Raw genomic sequence first — 16854 nt, 5'->3', positions numbered from 1 at the left:
CTAAAACTCTTAAGAGAACCAGACGTAGATTTGGAAAATGCTTTGATTCTCTGCAAAGCTTCAGAGACCATGATGTAGCAGGCTAAAGAGCTTTTTATTGAGAGCTATGTAGATGCTGTAAAGCGCAAACCTTTTAGAAAAAATAATGAAGCAACAATGAAACTGACAGAGAACAAGATGTTGTTTGAAAGAAAAAAACTTTGTTATCGCTGTGGGTGGGAGCACCGACCTAAAAAGGGTCCAACATATGGAAAAATGTGCAATCACTGTGGTAAGAGTGTTATGAATATACCACAGCTCTGAGGGGACGAAGGGTGCCGGGTAGCCCCCTCCATTGTGAGAATCGCAAGATCACTATTGATTTGGGTCAGGAGACCCAGGAAATGAAAGAGAGAGACGTGCGGAATGTCTTGACCCCCCCGGCGATATAAAGCTACGGGAAACGACAATTGTCTCTTGGAGACGAACTTGTGTATTACAATACTGTGCTACGTGGAAGCCCTCAGGCAAAGTGGGCTGGTTGAGGGAGGGATTGCATCACCCCAACCTGATTGACATCTGAGACCCTGTGAGTCAGGATAAAAGAGGGTCTGTGGGAACAGCCCCTCAGACGCACCAGAAGAAACGCTAGCGATCCCGTAATAGCGGAAGCCGGTGGGGGAGGAGGCCATGTGCGTTCGGTTCCACTTGCCCCGGAACCGGTGGCTTTTACCATGGAAGAACGGCTTTTAGCTACCAACGGGGAACCCAACTCCCAATGACTCACGAAGAATTGACATCATAAAAGGAATGGGCAAGTTCAACCTCCATCTTTCTCTCCAACCAAAAAGGCTGCATCCTACAGCTTGAACGAACTAAAGTGACTTTTATATTTCCATTGGACAATACATTATCCCCTAGACAATGATAGAGCTATTTCTTCTTGATTCTTATTATACCCGCGCTTTTAGATTTAGTATTGACGACGTATATTATCTGTATGTTTGCATTGATATTATTTTTGTGTAATTTTATCAATAAATACTGTTAAAAATAGTACCATCAGACTTCAACGGACCTCTCTATCTTTGCTGGTAAGTGACCCAGTTACGGGGTACGTAACAAGAGTAATTATTTTTCACGCTGTTACAGAAGTAGAAAGGAAATAAAACATGTAAATGCAATGCTTGAAATATAAACAAAGTAAGAACGACTGGACTATGCCATTGCAAGTGAACCAAAACATTATTATGTTTAAACTGGTTACTGGAGCACAAGTAAATGTTCTTTCAGAATCTGAGTTTAATGCATTAAAGCCAAGACCAAAGTTACATCAGACAAATATAAAAGTGACTGGTTATTCAGGTGCAGACATTCCAGTTAAAGGAACATGTGTGGTGAAAGTATCACACAAAACTAGTGTGCACACGCTTTCATTTGTGGTCGTGCCAAAAAATGTACAGTCAATATTGTGTTTATCTGCCTGTGAGAGACTGAATTTGGTGAAAAGAGTACAAGTCCTGGACTGAGACGCAGAGTCGGAATACAGTGACTTGATGAAAGTGTATCAGGACTTGTTCAAAGGGTTGGTTGTCTCCCAGGAGAGTACACGATTAAAATTGACAACACGGTGCCACCCGTAGTACATCCACGTAGAAAAGTGCCATCAGCTGAAAACAGAGCTTGACAGAACGGAACAGCTAAGAGTCATAAAAAAAATTGATGAACCGACTGAACGGGTCAATTCGCTTGTCATTGTTGATAAGAAAAATGGAAAACTGAGGATTTGCTTAGATCCAAGAGACTTGAATCGAGCCATTGAAAGAGAGCATTTCAAATTATTTCAAACTCGTGAAGAAATTTTGTCACAGTTTGATAATGCAAGGTATTTTAGTAAATTAGATGCATCCTCTGGATTCTGGCAACTTAAACTAGATGAACCAAGTTCAAAGTTGTGTACCCTTAACACTCCTTTTGCCAGATACTATTTTCTTAGGCGTCCATTTGGAACTGCATCAGCTCCTGAAGTGTACCATAAACCATTCACATGCTATATGAGCACATTGAGGGCGTGGATACTTCCATGGGCCATATTATTGTTTGGGGGTCATCTAAACAAGAGCATGACGGCAGACTCAGACAAGTCTTAGAGGCAACACGCAAGGCAAACCTGAAGTTGAATAAAGACACAATAAGGAGTGACTGAACTTACCTTTGTGGGTGATATCACCAGCAAAAAGGGTGTGCGTCTTGATCCATCGAAGGTTTCTGCTATTGAGTACATGCCAAGACCACAATGTAAAAAGGATGTTCAAAGGTTTATGGGAATGGACAACTACATGGGAAAATTCATACCCAATCTTTCGGAACAGCTTGCTCCACTGAGGCAGCTAACAGAAAAGAAAAACAAATGGAGCTGGAATCATGAACAGGAGAAGGCATGGCAAAATCTCAAGAAAATGCTCGCCTAAGAACCTGTGTTGAAATTCTATGTTGCTGAGAGACCCATCAAAATCTCATGTGATGCATCTCAGGCAGGCTTAGGGGCAGTATTACTCCAGAAACATGATCAGGAATAGCTACCAGTGGCATATGCATCTCGTTCATTATCCAATCCAGAAATAAGGTATGCCCAAATTGAAAAAGAACTGCTCGGTATTATGTTCGCTTGCAAGAGATTTCATCAGTTTGTGTCAGGGCAATCTATTGATGTTGAAACTGATCAGAAGCCTCTGATTGCATTATTTCACAAACCTTTAAGTGACTGTCCTTTGCAAATTCAGTGAATGATGATCAAATTGCAAAGATATGTATTGAATGTGTCATACACACCTGGAAAATTCATGTACACGGCTGACACTTTCCAGAGCTGCGGATCCAACAACAAAAGACAGTCACAGGGATGTTATTGATGTTCAGGCATTTGTTGATATAATCACAGAGACTGTACCTGTTGCTCCCAAAAAGTTGGAACTGCTGCGTCTTGAGACAGAGAAGGACAAAATTGTCAGGTAATACAAGTGGTGATGGATGGATGGCCAGATAATAGGCATGACTGTACCTCAGAAGTACAAGAATATTGGAACCACAGATCAGAACTGTCTGTTGTGGATGGGATATTGTACATACGTACATTCTCCGAAAAGAAATGCTTGGGAAAATTCATGACGGCTGCCTAGGTATTGGAAAGTGTAACAGAAGGGCGCGGGAAGTGATGTTTTGGCCCAGGATGAATCAAGAAATTGCAGAATTGGTGTATTCTTGTCAAATATGCTTTAAATACCAACCTAGCAACCCTAAGGAGCCACTGCATTCACATCCTATTCCTCAGAGACCTTATCAGGAGGTAGGTTTTGAACTTTTTGTAACTGACAACAAGGATTATATTTAATAACAAATTACTACTCATTGTATCCTGAATCCTTAATATTCACAAGTCCAGACTGACAGCTACATCATTTATTATATTGTAATTTGTCCTCTACTGTGCCTACTGTCTTGTTGATATAATTATTGTACTGCCCTGCACTGTTTTGTGCACTTTATGTAGTCCTGTGCAGGTCTGTAGTTTAGTGCAGTTTTTTATGTTGTTTTATGTAGTCTAGTGTAGCCTTGTGCTGTCTAGTTTTGTGTTTCATGTAGCATCAGGGTCCTGGAGGTACGTTGTTTTGTTTTTACCGTGTACTGTACCAGCAGTTTATGGTTGAAATGACAATAAACTTGACTTACCTTGAAGTGTGTGGTTTGAGCAGAACAACAGCAGAGAATGTAATTACATGCATGAAATCAGTTTTTTCCAGACAGGGCGTATCTGATGAAGTTTTCACAGACAATGGTCCACAATTCAATGGTGAATGTATGAGACATTTTGCTCATGAATGGGGCTTTGTTCAGACAACATCTAGTCCATTTTTCCCTCAGTCCAATGGATTGGTTGAGAAGTTGGTAGGAATGATCAAGAAACTGATGCACAAAGCAAAAGATGGTGGAGGTGATTTTTATAAAGCTTTGCTGGCCTATCATAGTACTCCACTTGAATGTGGATTTTCACCTGCTCAGCTCCTGATGGGACGCCGTTTGAGATCCAATCTGCCAATAGGTGAGAGCCTTCTGAGAGCAGAGGGAGGTAAACAGGTGAAAAGATGGAAAGATGAACACAAAGCAAAGCAGAAAACATACTTTGACAGATGTTCTCGTCCATTACCTGAACTGCACCAAGGAGATGAAGTGAGGACATAAGACAAAATGAACACATGGACACAGGAAGCTACAGCACTTGAAGTACAACCCAGATCAGACATGGTCCAAACAGAACAAGGAGCAGTGTTAAGAAGAAATTGCAAAGACCTCAGGAAAGAGTCAACTTCAGAGTTTCAGTTAACTGGTGCAGACCATGCAAAACATTAAAATGACAATGAAACACAAGAACTGTGGGAACCACTTAGAAAGTCTACTTGTGTTCGTAACAGACAGACAGACATACTTTATTGATCCCAAGGGAAACTGGGTTTCGTTACAGTCACACCAACCAAGAATAGTGTAGAAATATAAAACCATAAATAATTAAATAATAATAAGTAAATTATGCCAACTGGAAATAAGTCCAGGATCAGCCTATTGGCTCAGGGTGTCTGACACTCCGAGGGAGGAGTTGTAAAGTTTGATGGCCACAGGCAGGAATGACTTCCTATGACGCTCATTGTTGCATCTCGGTGGAACGAGTCTCTGGCTGAATGTACTCCTGTGCCTAACCAGTACATTATGAAGTGGATGGGAGACATTGTCCAAGATGGCATGCAACTTGGACAGCATCCTCTTTTCAGACACCACGGTCAGAGAGTCCAGTTCTACCCCCACAACACTGGCCTTACGAATGAGTTTGTTGATTCTGTTGGTGTCCGCTACCCTCAGCCTGCTGCCCCAGCACACAACAGCAAACATGATAGCACTGGCCACCACAGACTTGTAGAACATCCTCAGCATCACCCGGCAGATGTTAAAGGACCTCAGTCTCCTCAGGAAGTAGAGACGGCTCTGACCCCCAGAGAGACTGATAGAGACATGTTAAATTATACATTTGATTTGATTAATTTTGCTAATTGCTTTTCTTTTTAAGGAGAGGAAGATGTGGTGATATGTGTCACATGTGAGAATGTGTTTGGACAGAATTCGGAGCATGCACAGAAATGACAGAATGATCGAGAAACTTGTATGGTGAAAACGTGGTTGCTGTTTGCTGTTGCAAATAAAAGTTCCAGTTCTATTCTTCCAGAATATGTTTCATTATTGTTAAACTACTGTACGTATAAATAACACAACAGTTGTCACATGCATTTTAGTACACCTAGGCACTAGTGCAATTAAAGTCATTTGTAGTAGCATCACAGGCACATAGCATCAAAAACAAAACATTCAAAAGCATACATTTTGCAACGTAAATTATACATTTTACCACAACTGTGATCAGAGAGGGAAACAAGCGCTGGAACGACTGTTTGCAGTTGTTAAATTTCTGATTTTTGCCAACATCGGATTGATTGATGGACCGAAGGGCGGTGATTTGCAGGACTCTGTCCATATTGCTTGGACGGACCCGTGTCCTGTGAACCTATTGTTAATGATTACTCAAACCTGAGGCTCTTTGAAAGGTCAAAGGCCAGGAGGTCAGCCAGGGTTAGGAAGCCCCCGCTGAGGCGCCGCGCATGCGTCCTCCTACCCACACGTCAAAGTCGGCTGTCCAGTGCCCTGACGTCTCTGGCTGACCCTTATTTTGGTGGACTGTTATTCAGAAATGTCAACAACACAATTATTCACTGCAAGACGCTTTGTTTTAATACGAGAGGTTGAATTAACCTTCATAGTGAATACTTTCCCGACCTCTCAATTGGCGATGCAGGATTCCTTGACGTTCAAATGGCCAGCTGCGGATGATGGACGTGGTTCCTGACCAATAACGCTTGGGGGATGGCTTTCCTCGCCCGCTCGATCGTTCACCAATCACAGGGCGCGGAAAGACTTGACTTCCTGCCGCTGGGCGGTACTTCCTGCGTTAATGTCCTGTCCTTTGTCCGGTTGCAGAGATTATGAACAAAATCAAATCAAAGTTTTTTTAAATGTATAAATATAAAGTTTGTGGAGGGAAGTGTTGGCTGTGATTTTGCAGCAAACCTGCTAATCTTTGTGAGTATTGGTGTGAATTCACATATTATGTGTAAGGAGGGCGGTGGGCGCCGTAAGCCGAGATTGCGGGGTCGACCCAGAACAAGTTTCTGAACGGGGTGTGGGTGAAGTTGGAGATTCAGTCCCGCAACAAGCAGGAAGGAACCAGTGAGGGGGATGTGAGATGGTTAAGATCCTGAAAGGCAGGTAGGGGAGCCATTCAACCCAAGAGGAGTTGGAATTGGCCAATGCAGAATGGAGGGGAGATTTCCATCATGGGACCCGTGTGAGGATGTGCACGTACTCCACCTGTTGAGAGGGATGAGGGGTGGGGGATCTTATGAAACCTACTGGATACCGAGAGTGGATATGGAGAGGATGTTCCATTAGTTGTGGAGTCTAGGACCAGAGTGCACAGTCTCAGAATAGGATGTCACTTTAGGACAGAGATGAGGAGGAATTTCTTCAGTCAGAGGGAAGTGAATCTTGAACTTATTGCCACAGAGAGCTGTGGATGCCAGGTTATGAAGGCAGAGATTGATTGCTAATGTGGTTATGGGGAGAAGGCAGGAGAATGGGGTTGGAAAATTGTCCAATGCAATTGAATGGTGGGACAGACTCGATGGGCTGTATAACCTAATTCTTCTCCACTATGATATGGTCAGGAGTAGAATAGGCTCCCAGTGGCGAAGATGTGGCTAGAATGTGTTTAAACAGGTGGATTGGGGAATTGGGCACATGCTTGAAGCGGGAGAGCAAAGGGTGCAAAAATGTCTATTAAAGGATTGTTCTGAACTTTTATCCTGTGCTATAAAGTGATCATTTGTGTAAATTCCTTTGATAGGATTGTAGAAGTGGATTTGCAAAGGTGGGATCGCAAAGTTAGCATTTTGTTAGGAGTCACTCGACTCATCAGGATCTGTGGATTACCAGCCTCACAACGTGGAAAGAAAATTGTCTGTCCGTGCAATCGTGGGGAAAACGTTTCAGAGATTATCGAGTCTGAGGCCCAATCAGATTGAGGATTTCCACGTGCCATTCATGGTGCAGGGAGGCTGCAAAAGTGTTGTATTTGTGGACAAGGATTCGGCCATTCTTCCAGACTGGAGAAACGCCAGGAGCAACTCTGCAACACGGAGAGACCCGACAAGTGCGGGGACTGTGGGAAGTGCTTCAATTACCCATCTCAGCTGGAAACTCATAGGCGCACTCACACTGGGGAGAGGCCGTTCCCATGCTCTGTGTGTGGAAAGGGTTTCACGCTGTCTTCCGCCTTGCTGACACACCAGAGCGTGCACAGTGGGGATAACATGTTTGAGTGCTGCGTGTGCAGGAAGGGGTTCATGCATGCCTCGCACCTCTTCCAGCACCAGTACACCCACACTGACGAGAGACCGTTCCATTGCCCTGACTGTGGCAAGAGATTCAAGAACTCCGGCGATGTGAAGGTGCACCGGCGGATCCACGTGGGGGACAGGCCCTTTGGCTGCTCCCACTGCGGCCGAAGGTTCAGCCAGTCGTCCAACCTGCTGCGGCACCAGAGGGTCCACACTAAGGAGCGGCCCTTCACTTGCTCCGTCTGCAGCCGTGGCTTTGCCCAGTCCTCTAACCTGCTCACCCACCTGCGCGTCCACACCAGCGAGCGCCCCTTCACCTGCATCGAGTGTGGCCGGGGCTTCACCCGCTCCTCTAACCTCGTCAGCCACCAGCGGGTCCACACCGACGAGCGGCCCTACAGGTGTGACAGCTGCAGCAAGAGCTTTAAGAGGCCAGAGGACCTGCTGAGGCACCAGCGGGTGCACACAGACGAGCGCCCCTTCCGCTGCCCACTCTGCACCAAGCGGTTCCGCCACTCCTCCACCCTGGTGAAGCACCAGCTGGTCCATACTGGTGAACGCCCTTTCACCTGCTCCAGATGTGGGAAGGGCTTCGCCTACTCCACCAGCCTACTGAGGCATCAGCGGGTCCACATGTGACTCCATCAGCCACCCTGTCATCCCCTACCGCCAGTGTAGAACTGCCTGGCAGTGCCCGAGACCCAGATTTGGTCACAGCCCTTGCATGGAGTTCGCCCTGTGGCTGGATTTGCATTCCACCCACCACTCACCCCCAATGTCCCACAGATGTGCTGGTGGACTGGTTAATTGTCCAGTGCAAATTGCCCCTGCCGTATTGATAAATCTGGGGTAGAGGACAATTTTAAAAATATATAATTAATACAGCACTGGTGTGTAAATGGGTGGTTGATGGTGAGCACGGAGTCAGTGAGACAAAGGGCCGGTCTCCCTGCTGTAAAGATCAGTGATGGATTCAGTAAATGAACCCCTCATGGGCTGCTGACAGAACACGCCCCTCCGCTGCCTGTTTAGGAGAACCCAGCTGGTCCATTCATACCCTCCGTCTGATTGACTTGTGGGGGTCTGGCGGGGGTCTCGTTGCTGGCAACGGACACTGTCAATAGCCAATACAGTCTGACCATAAAAATGTAAATTGAATCAATCCTTTCTAAATATCAGTCACTGCTTTGGTTTGGACCTCAGGATGGTGCATCATTAACCGGTGTTGGAATCATGGGTCCTGATCGTTCCTGGTGGAGGGTCTCGGCACAAAATGCTGACTGCTTATTCGGCTCTGTCGAAGCTGCCTGACCTGCTGAGGTCCTCCAGGATTTTGTGTCGGTTGTTCTGGAGTTCCAGCATCTGCAGAATGTCTTGTGTTTATGGATTAATGCTGAGAGGGAAAGATTTATACAGGACCCGAGGGACGACTTCTTCATGCAGAGGGTGAACGACATTTAAAGGACATTTGGATAAGTATACATACTTTATCCAATTTTGGATGTTCCTCCTGTATTTTGTGTGTATTGCTCTGGATTTGCAGGAATCTCAGGCCATGCTCTATCAGCTTATGCATTTTAAGGAGTTTCTTCATTTTTTCGAAAATATATTTATTTTGCATTCTTAATCTCTTGTACAACAAAGTGTCTGGCCCAGGAGTCAAACTGGTGAACCTTCAATGCACTCTATGCAGTGAGCACACGTCCTTTCTTGGGTCAGGAAATCAGACACAGTAGGCAGGACTCCCGTACTCGTCCCATTGCAGTCAAGAGCCAAAACCATTTGCCTCCAGTATTAACTTTGAATTAGTCATATACAAGGGCATCTGGGTTCTTCTAAGCAGCAGCACGTTTCAAGATCTTAGCATTTAAAAAATACTCTACTTTTCTCCTTTCCAGTCTTGATGAAGAGTCTTAGCACAAAAATGTCATCTCTTTATTCCTCTCCAAAGCCACTAATTGACCCGCTGAGTTCCTCCCACGGTTTGTAATTGTTAAAGCACCTTTCCCTCTTTCCTGCCAAAGACGATTAGATGAAACTTTTCTGCATTGTGCACCACCTATTATTTCCATGCTACAAGCCCATAAATCATCTGCGTCCTCCTGTGTTCCACACTGCAGCTCCTAGCTTTATATCATTGGATAGATAATTGACGACATCCGACCCCAATCCAAATGGTTAAAGTGGATCGTGAACAGCTGGGTGTACATCACCGATTCCAAAGTGAAAATTCCTTATTTATTCCTTCTCTGTTAATGGCCATTAACCCATCCAGAATGTTAACAAGTTATCAAATTTCACTTCACACACCGGTGATAATAAACCTGTGTAAAGCGCTGTAAGGGTTCACTACTAATGTAATGGTTTTTTGTAATGTTCTCTGATTGTAGCAGCAATGTTTGGGTTACAACAGGACTGCGGATGCATGTTGGCCAATCAGGATTTTGTTGCCCTCTCTTGTGATTCTGGAAGCAGTTGCTTTCATGGGCTTTTGCCAGAGGGAGCGAGAAAGAGATGAAGGGAGAAGACGCAAGTGCAGAGATCCGGCAGACTGCCAGGCAGGGTGGACTCTGAGCGGGGGTCCGAAGGTCAGCGACGCTCAGAGGCGACCGAAGTTGGAAACAGAACTACTGAGTGAGCTCCAACTTTGTGCACAGACTGCTTACTAAGATAGGCATCCTTTTTCTTTCATATTTTGTTTCCCTACTAACCATATAGTCAAAGTAAGAGTTATAAAGTTTAATCGCATATGGTGTACTGTTTGTTATTTCGGGGTACTGATTTGTAACGGGGAGACATCGCACAACATCCACCCAAACGAGATTACTCACCCCCTAGGTTAAGTTGCTAGGCAAAGCAAGGGTTACACCTGATTCTGATATTAGCGAATTGATCCATAGGACAAATGAGAAACTACAATCTACCTTCCCTCGATTCTCGAACCAGCCTCAGGTGTTCAGGTGAATACACCTTAAGATGAGTGTGTTTAGCTAAGTGACCCAGTCGTGGAGCACTGCAACATATGATTCTGCCCACCTAGTCTCTGCCTAGTCCCATCAACCTACAACTGGACCAGGGGCCTCATCCCTTTCCTATCCCTTTATTTCACCAAATCTCCCTGACTTGAACCTGCATCAGACACACACCCCCACTCCGTTCTGCTGGCAGCTCGATCCACACTCTTACCACCCTCTAGAGTAAAGGAGAATCCCCTCAGGTCCCCCTTAAATATTTCACCTTTCACTCTTAAACGATAGTTCTGGACCCACCCAACTTCAGTAGAAAAAGCCTGGTTGTATTTATCCTATTTATACCCCTCTTAATTTTGTATGCCTCTATCAAATCTCCCCTCAATCTATGTTCTCGGGTAAAGTTCTAATCTTCAACCTTTTCGTATAATTCGGATCCTTAAGTCCTGGCACATCCCTGTACATTTAGCTCCACACTCTTTCAATCTTACTGATATCCGTTTTGTAATTAGGTGACTAGAACTGCACAGAATACTCCTGATTAGCCCTCACCAATGTCTTGTACAACTTCAACATAACATGAGAACATACAAATGACATTCCCTTCATTGTGAAACCAATCTCGGTCATTAAGGTGAATGCACTCATCTGATGATTGGGTTTAGCTTCTAAAATACACTGGCAGGCTAAAATGACCCAGTGGTGGCTAACAGTGGGCCGTATCGTTTACCAGATTCCAGAAAAAAGACACTCCTGACTGTCGTGGCAGGAGATTATAATGTGATTGATGCCTGCATGGAAAGAAAGTGAGATGTCGGCATTTTTAAGTGCAAGTGTAAAGATGACTGACTGCGTTTGTATAGATCTTTGGGCCCGGGCAGTTCAGGTGTCCACCTTGGGGTACACTTAGTGAAGGAGGAGTGCAGTAAAGGTTCACTGGACCAGTTCCAAAGTTTGCTGTGGGATGAGAAATTGTGTAAACTGGGCTTGTATTGCAGTGACGTTCTTGCTTGCTGTGAGTCTGTGATGCTGCAAAAAGCAAGTCTTCCAGTCTATCTGTGCATACATGTACTTGTAAATAAACTCAACTTTGTCTTTGAATTAAGTATCTCATTGAAACTTACAAATGTCTCACAGGGTCGACAGGCTGGATGGCCAGGGAAACACTTTACCGGGTTGCTGAGTCTAAAACTAGGGGTCACAGTCTCAATGGGAATTGGTCACTAAAGGCAGAGATGAACTGAAATTTTGTTCATAGGGGTCTGGGGAGGGCGATCAAGTCTCTGGAATCCTCTGCCTTGTAGGGTTCAACAGAGAAACAGATATATTTCTGGAAAGCAGCATCCAGCAAGGGTACTTGCCCTCTGGGCACACTCTCTTCTCCTTCCTGCCATCAGGGAGAAGACACAGGAGCCTTCAAATCCCACACCACCAGGTATAAGAACAATTCTTACCCTACAACCCTCAGGCTCCTGAACCGGTGTGGATAACTTACATCGCCCTCTGCTCTGAACTTACTCACAACCTACAGAATCACATTCAGGACTCTACAACTGACATTATTAATTAAAAATAAAAATTCCACTATTTGTCTTCTTTTGCACATTGGTTGGTTGTCAGTCTTTATGTATACACCCCCCCCCCATAAAAGCTATTGTATTTCTTTATTGTAAGTGCCTGCAAATATATCTCAAGGTAGTATATACTGACATATATATGTCACTATCTACTACCATGAGACGTGTGCACTCTGATAATAAATTTACTCTTACAGACATGATTTCCAGCTTCTGCAGAATCTCCAGTCTCTAGATCACACCCATGAGGAATGGCATCTCCTCTTCTATTTGGCCACTTTGCAACATTATGATCAAAGTTTAAAGTAAATTTCATTATCAGAGAACATGTATGTCAGATATAACCCTGAGATTCATTTTCCTGCGAGCATACTCAGCAAATCTATAGAAAGCAACTATAACAGGATCAATGAAAGATCAACCAGAGTGCAGAAGATAACAAACTGTGTAAATGTAAATATAAATAAAAAGCAATAAATAACAAGACCATTGCAAGATAACGAGTCCTTAAAGTGAGATCACTTGTTGTGGGAACATCTCATTGATGGGGCAAGTGAGTAGTTATGTCTTTTCGTTCAGGAGCCTGGTGGTTGAGGGGTAGTAACTGTTCTTGAACCTGGTGGTGTGAGTCCTGAGGCTTTTATACTTTCTACCTGATGGCAGCAGCGAGCAAGGAGCATGGTCTGGGTGGTGAGGATCTCTTTCCTACATTAGTGTTTCATGTAGATGTGCTCAATGGCTGAGAACGTTTTACCCGTGATGTACTGGGCCAAATTCGCTACCTTTTGTAGGATTTATAAAAAGGCATTGGTCTTCCCATACCATGCCGTAACACAGCCAGTCAATGTACTCTCCATTACACATCTATGTCAGTTTGTCAAAGTTTTTGATGTCATGCTGACTTCCCACGGACTCCTAAGGAAGTAGAGGTGCTGTTGTGCTCTCTTCACCGTTACACTTGTGTGCTGGGTCTAGGACAGGTCCTTGGAAATAGTAACAGCCAGGAATTTAAAGTTGCTAACATTCTTCCTCCTGCCTGCTGATTCCTCACCACCTTTGAAACGGCCCACAACAGTGGTATCATCAGCAAACTCTGTAATTCACTGTCCCTGCCTATCAGAAGTGGCTGCCTTTCCTGTCGGACATGTCTGTGATTCCTTTAGTACACTGCAATCTATTGTAACACGTCTGTATCACACCTCTTTGTGAACCTCTGACAGTCCCATTTAAAACTCATACTCACAACCACCCATCCCTCTCTCCCTCCCCCTCTCTCCCCCCTCTCCTCCTCCCTCCCTCTTTTCCTTCCTTCCCAGTGATGGTAAAGGGTCTCCGACCTGATTTCTGTGAGCCTCGATTTCCTCACTTGCAGACCCCAGTCAGTTTGGGTTGGCAACAACATCTCCATGGTTTACATCAGCACAGGTTTGCACTGTAAGGCTGTGTGCTTAGTCCTCTGCTCTACTCATTTTACATTTATGCCTGTGTGGCTAAGCAGAACTCCAATGCCATATTTAAATATTTAAATTTAAAGTTGCTGACAACGCCACTGTCATTGGTGGAATAAATGGTGGTGTCAAATCAGCAAATATGAAGGAGGTTGAAAATCTGGCTGAGTGGTGCCACAACAACAACCTGTCAGCAAGACCAAGGAGCTGATATTGACCTCAGGAGGAAGGGAGCAGAGGTCCATGAGGCAGTTCCCCTCAGGGGATCAGAAGTGGAAAGTGTCAGCGACTTCAAAGTACTTGGTGTTATCAATGCAGAGGATCTGTGCTGGATCCAGCTGTAAAAGTGACATCACAAAGAATGCACAGCACTGCTTCTACTTTCTCAGCAATAGACAATAGGTGCAGAAGTAGACCATTCGGCCCCTTGAGTCTGCACCACCATTCTGAGATCATGGCTGATCATTCACTATCAATACCCAGTCCCTGCCTTGTCCCCATATCCCTTGATTCCCCTATCCATCAGATATCTATCTAGCTCCTTCTGTTTGCCTAGATTCATCCAGGACACTGTCTTCTCACTGCTTCCATCAGAAGGTTGAGGACTCACACCACCTGGTTCAGGAACACTTATTACCCCTCAACTGTTAGGCTCTTCAACCAGAGGGGACAACTTCATTCAACTTCACTTGCCCCATCATTGAAATTTCCTACAACCGAAGGACTCATTTTCAAGGACTCTTCATCTCGTGTTCTCAATTTTTATTATTATTACTACTACTATAATGATTTATTTTGTATTTGCAGTTTGTTGTCATCCTGTTGGGGATGGTCTTTCTTGATGCTTTTGTGTTCCTTGTAACTACTGTGAATGCCCACAAGAAGATGAATCTCAGGGTTGTATACAGTGTCATATATGTACTTAGATAATACATTACTTTGAACTTTGGAGATGGAAGAAGTTATGGAGAATTTACATGGGAAGTTCTGCAGATGCTGGAAATCCAAAGCAACACAAAAAAGTGCTGGAGGAACTTATAGCCAGGAAGTATCGAAATGTTGTTTCAAGCCAAAATTCTTTTTTGTAACTGGAAAGGAAGGGGAAAGGTACAAAAAAATGGGGAGGGGAAGGTGACAGGTAAAGCCAAGTGATGGGAAAGGTAAATGGCTGGAGAGGAAGGAATCTGATAGGAGAGGATGGTGGACCATGGAAGAAAGGGAAGAATGGGGGCTCCAGGGGAGTGATAGGCAGGTGAGACGAGGTAAGAGGCCAGAGTGGGGAATAGGAGAAGAGGGATGAAGGAGGGAAAAAAAACTTAACCAGAAGGAGAAATTGATTTTCATGCCATAAGTTTGGAGGCTACCAGATGGAATAGCCTGCAAAGAACCCAGGACCTCTTTAGGGAGCGGTGTCTCAGAAAGGCAGTGTCCATTATTAAGGACCTCTAGCACCCAGGACATACCCTTTCTCACTGTTACCATCAGGTGGGAGATACAGAAGCCTGAAGGCACACACTCAGTGATTCAGGAACAGCCTCTGCCATCTGATTCCTAAATGGACATCGACGCTTTGGACACTACCTCACTTTTTTTTAATATGCAGTTTTTCTGTTCATGCATATTTTTAAAAAATCTATTCAATATCTGTAATTGATTTACTTGTTTATTTATTCTTATGTTTAATTTTATTTATTTTCCTCTCTCTGCTAAATCAGGTGTTGCACTGAACTGCTGTTAAGTTGATAAATTTCACGTCAGGTGCCGGTGATAATAAACCTGATGCTGATTCTGAGGTGTTGCTCCAGCACCCTCATCATGGGACAAAAGGACACCATGAACCGGTGTGTCAAAATGAGAATGGGAATGGGAATTAAAATGATTTCCTCCCCCCCCCCCAGAGGAATTGTGCTTTTGGCGATGAAGCAGAGGGGCTCAACACAAAGCCGTCCCCCAATGAAGTAAAAGGACAGGGTGGGAAGAGGTATGGGTGAAATCGTTGTGAGGGTCTGTAGGTGTATATCTGTCTCCAGGAAGGGGAGAGGGGTGTCGGAAGTTTGGGGGCAGACTGGAAGTTGGTTACAGTATGGGTACATGAAGCAGTCGTCAGATTTGGGAAACGGAACGGAAGGCGGACTGTTCACGTCGCGAAGGGAAAGGGAGGCACCGGGTTTGGAGGTGTCACTCAAATTGCCTCAAGTCACCTGGTGTCAGGTGATGACGTCAGTAGCGTGCCGATGGGGCCGTTGCCCCTGGCAGCGAGGCGCGCTCCCGGCAGGCTCGGCCGACTCTTTGAAGTATCCGCACTCACAGGCGACGCCGCCAGACTGCGCGTGCGTAATGTTTCAGCCGGGGTGGCGACCCAGTGCGCACGCGTCGGGTGGCTGTCGACCTGACCGAGGATGAACCGGAAGGGGGCGTGACTCGCCCGGGTGATTGGCAACGCACTCTGTTGCCCCTGGCAACAGCACTGGACCGAGCTCTCCGGCCCACGGTGGGTACCGAACTAATTTAGTACCATTTGCTAATATAATGCCTCTGCCTGTTCATATGCCATTCTAAGGACACTCTTACACAATTCTGTGGTATTTGCCTCCGCCAACACCCCCTGCTGCGAACTCCAGACACGGAACATTGTAAAATAACAACATCCCCTCACCGCAGCTGCAATCCCTCCAGGGTTTATTATTGTCACATGTACCGAGATACAGTGAAAAGCTTCTCTTCACAATCAGGTTTAATATCACCCGCATATGTCGTGGAATTTGTTAACTTTACGGTAGTAGTATAATGACATACGTGATAAATAAATGTTGAGAAAACCAGTTATAGTAACTATGTAAATATATGGGGTACTGTTTCAGGCTTTTGTATCTTCTGTCTAATGGAAGAGGGGAAAAGAGATAATGTCCAGGTTGATTGGGGTATTTGAGTATGCTGGCTGCTTTATCAAGAAGCTAGTTTCTGTGATCTACTGAACTGTATCCATAATTCTCTGCAGTTTCCTAAGGTCATTTGCCAAGCCAAGTGGTGATGCATCTCGACTGGGTGGTTTCTATGATGCATTAATAACAATGGTAGGAGTTGTCGGCCACATGCCAAATTTCTTTAGCCCTCTGAGGAAGCAGAGGTGACGGGAGCTTCCTTGCTGTCAAGACTGTGTTCAAATCCCAGGCGTTTGAATATCTCAATCTGGTGATGTGGGTGGGACCTTAGGCTCCTGCAAATCAACATCGTGAGAATCTGGAGTTCACTGTTCTTCATGTAGGTGAGATGACAATTCAGTGAATTTGAACACAGACAGGATAGACATGTGAGAGAGGACAAAAATGGGAAGAGAGTGGGTGGTGTTTTGAGGGGAACTGAGGAGGGGGTCTTGGTCTGGGTG

The 16854-nt window shown here is 44.9% G+C and overlaps 1 protein-coding gene across 1 annotated transcript in view; it reads left to right on the top strand.

Moving 5' to 3' along the window:
• Nucleotides 1–7314: 7314 nt before the first annotated feature.
• The window catches only part of LOC132381574 (zinc finger protein 271-like), a 28513-nt gene continuing 18973 nt past the window's right edge, over nucleotides 7315–16854 (top strand). The window contains exons 1-2 of the mRNA XM_059951069.1: nucleotides 7315–8111; nucleotides 9974–10109. Coding sequence (XP_059807052.1) covers nucleotides 7449–8111; nucleotides 9974–10109 — 799 coding nt within the window. The 5' untranslated portion in view covers nucleotides 7315–7448. The remainder of the gene's footprint in view (nucleotides 8112–9973; nucleotides 10110–16854) is intronic.

Source organism: Hypanus sabinus, chromosome 26 (genome assembly GCF_030144855.1).
Source record: "Hypanus sabinus isolate sHypSab1 chromosome 26, sHypSab1.hap1, whole genome shotgun sequence".
In the NCBI taxonomy this organism is placed as follows: Eukaryota; Metazoa; Chordata; class Chondrichthyes; order Myliobatiformes; family Dasyatidae; genus Hypanus; species Hypanus sabinus.
The sequence above is the reverse complement of the archived record's forward strand: the minus strand, read 5'-3'. Positions and strand labels throughout refer to the sequence as shown.